General features: G+C 40.5%; 1 protein-coding gene across 1 annotated transcript in view; it reads right to left on the reverse strand.

Moving 5' to 3' along the window:
• The window catches only part of LOC101854497, a gene marked incomplete in the record, with an annotated part of 65,869 nt that overhangs the window by 14,152 nt on the left and 49,063 nt on the right, over positions 1-2,654 (reverse strand). Inside the window, 2 exon segments of the mRNA XM_013082763.1 lie at positions 1,955-2,032; positions 2,399-2,503. Of these exon segments, the coding sequence (XP_012938217.1) occupies positions 1,955-2,032; positions 2,399-2,503 (183 nt within the window).

A 2,654-nucleotide genomic window follows, 5' to 3' on the forward strand; every position in this document is an offset into this window, starting at 1 on the left:
TCTCTCTCTCGCTCTCTCTCTCTCTCTCTCTCTCTCTCTCTCTCTCTCTCTCTATCGCCCTCTCTCTCTATAGCTCTCTTTCTCTCTCCCTGCCTCGCTCTCTGTCTGTGACCTCTTTCAGTCGTAAACATCTCTACTTCTTCACGAAATACGAGTAGATGGGTATTTCTTTATCAAAAGCAAGGCAAGCTTTAAGATTATACGTATAACTCTACACGCCCAAAATTTGACCAGTGCTTGATTCCGTCGTTTTGTGGCACAAAATCCATTTTCTCACTCCACGAAACAGCATACTTTTACTTTTACTTTTTCGTCCTCTGTTGCCGTTAAGCGTCGAGGGGAGATGCAGTTTTCTATGGTAGGCCAGCTCTGCAGCTCTTTCAGTTGTGATGTTATGTTTTTCTTAGGGTTTCCTTGACACCCTCGATCCACCTTGTGCGTGGCCTTCCTCTTCCTTTATAGCCTGAGTGCTTGGTGTTGTAGGCTCTCGAGGCTGGCTGGTCAGGTGACATGCGTAACAGGTGGCCAAACCATTTATTCATCCTCTGTCTATGTAATGCAGGCAGGACTCAGTGCCGATAGCTGCTCTTACTTCTTCATTTCTCTGCCTGTCTCGTCTTGTGATGTTAAGGGTTTTCGGAGACATTTCATTTCGCATGCAGTGATTTTGCTTCATAGATTTTGCTTCAAGTTCAGGTCTGGCACTGATAATATAATGTTGGTATGAATATTGAGGTGATGAGCTGTCTCTTTGTGTCCATGGAGATGTTTGGATGAGATAGAAGGGGTGCGAGCTGGTAGGTGACAGCGTTGGCTTTCTGAGTTCGCATTTCTATTTCTCTGTCTATGGACCCGTTTTCAGAAAAAGTGCTGCCAAGATATCTAAACTCCTTCACCTGTTTCAGTTGTTTGCTATTGACAAGGATGTTCAGGGGACTATGGTTTCCCCTCACTTTCATAACTTCTGTTTTTGATGTGCTTATTTTTATATTGAATTTCTTACAGCTGTTGTTGAGTTCAGCAGTGTGATTTTGGAGGCTTTGTTGGTAATGATAAAAAAGATATTGGTCGTCTGGGAACAGCACAACATATAAATTATTATTATATTAGGCTACCAGACCTGCATCGTGAATTGCAGGTCCGGGGGTTCGAGCCTCAACTCGGTCCGACGTTGTGACCTTGGAAAAGATCCTTTTGAAGCGAATGTCTCATTTGGTAGGTCCTTTCAGAGGTTGACGCTAAACTCGGAGGTCTCGTATCTTGGAATAGCCAAACAGTGTTGATAGTGGCGTCAATCCTATACTGTTTTCTTTTCGGTTCTTTCCGAGAAGGACGTTAAATTTGGAAGACCCGACTCTAAAATAACATAATAGTGTTGATAAGGCTGTAAAAACTATACCACTTCACGATGTTTACAGCAACAATCATAATATGGTCGCTTTTAAACAAAAGAGGCCTATCCAGGAAAAATGCTGTTTTGAGAGAATCGAAGTAAAAAGTTTTTGACCCTTATTCAGTTTCTTTAAAAGACAAGGAGAGTTTTCTCTATAACCAAACAAATATACACACCAATGAAATCAAACTTCTCCTATAGGTAGGGCAATGCCCACTTTTGGTGCAGGTCAAGATTTCTGGAAACCCCCGAAATCTGGGTTAGCCCGCTTGTCCTTAACCCTATCCGTACGTCGTGTTTTACTATCGTATCCATACGACGTGGGGAACTCTGTGCCACCACTTTCCAAAGAGGAAATTTACTCGTTCATCCGATCCGTACGCTGTGCATAGCAGTCTATCAAAATGATTTTTTTGAGAAATACTGAAAGTCTCAAAGAGATCTTCCTAATAGAAGTATTCTAAAATGTGAAGAATACAACCCCTGGGGTACAAAATGACCCCAGTGCGAACGGATAGGGTTAAAAGCAGCACTTATGTACGGTTCACACAAACAGTTTACCTCCTCAAAGTTGGCGGTGATGACTGTGTCCAGGATTCTCTGAGAGTGTGTGCGGTACATCATGATGAAGGTGTGCATCTGGGGAAAGGAAGCCAACACTTTTTTTTTTAGTTGAGCTTTTACGGCGCTCGCAACTTGCAGCCTCAGTGATTTCTTGTCTTATCTCCATTTTTAATAACAGTGAATACAGTTCACAACAAAGAGTGAGTTTAAAAAGAAGCCACATTTTCAATGTAAAAAAATAAAAATAAAAAATGAGATAGGACAAGAAACACCGGGGTCGCGAACTGCATAAGGTCATATGAGCGCCAGAAGAATAGAGGTGTTACAAGAGTGTAACAAACATAACAAAGAAGAATGGGAGATAAGGACGATAGATGTTTGATAGGAAAGAAGAAACATTATTATTATCTTTATCCTGATTCTTTATAAACTGGCTGTTACCTTATCAGCGATCTCCGCGTCAGACAAGATGAGGTTGTAAGCGTCAGGGAACTCAGGCAGTAGAGTGCCTGTCTTGGAACTCAAGGAATATTTCCGGTTTGAACCCTTGGAGAGCAAAAGTCAAGCAATAGCAAAAATATTGATAATGACGATAATATTAATGATGATAATGATAATAATAATGATAAAAATAATAATGATAATAATGATAATAATAATAATAATGATAATGATAATAACATAATAATAATGATAA

The sequence above is a fragment of the Aplysia californica genome, unplaced genomic scaffold, assembly GCF_000002075.1.
Source record: "Aplysia californica isolate F4 #8 unplaced genomic scaffold, AplCal3.0 scaffold00192, whole genome shotgun sequence".
In the NCBI taxonomy this organism is placed as follows: domain Eukaryota; kingdom Metazoa; phylum Mollusca; class Gastropoda; order Aplysiida; family Aplysiidae; genus Aplysia; species Aplysia californica.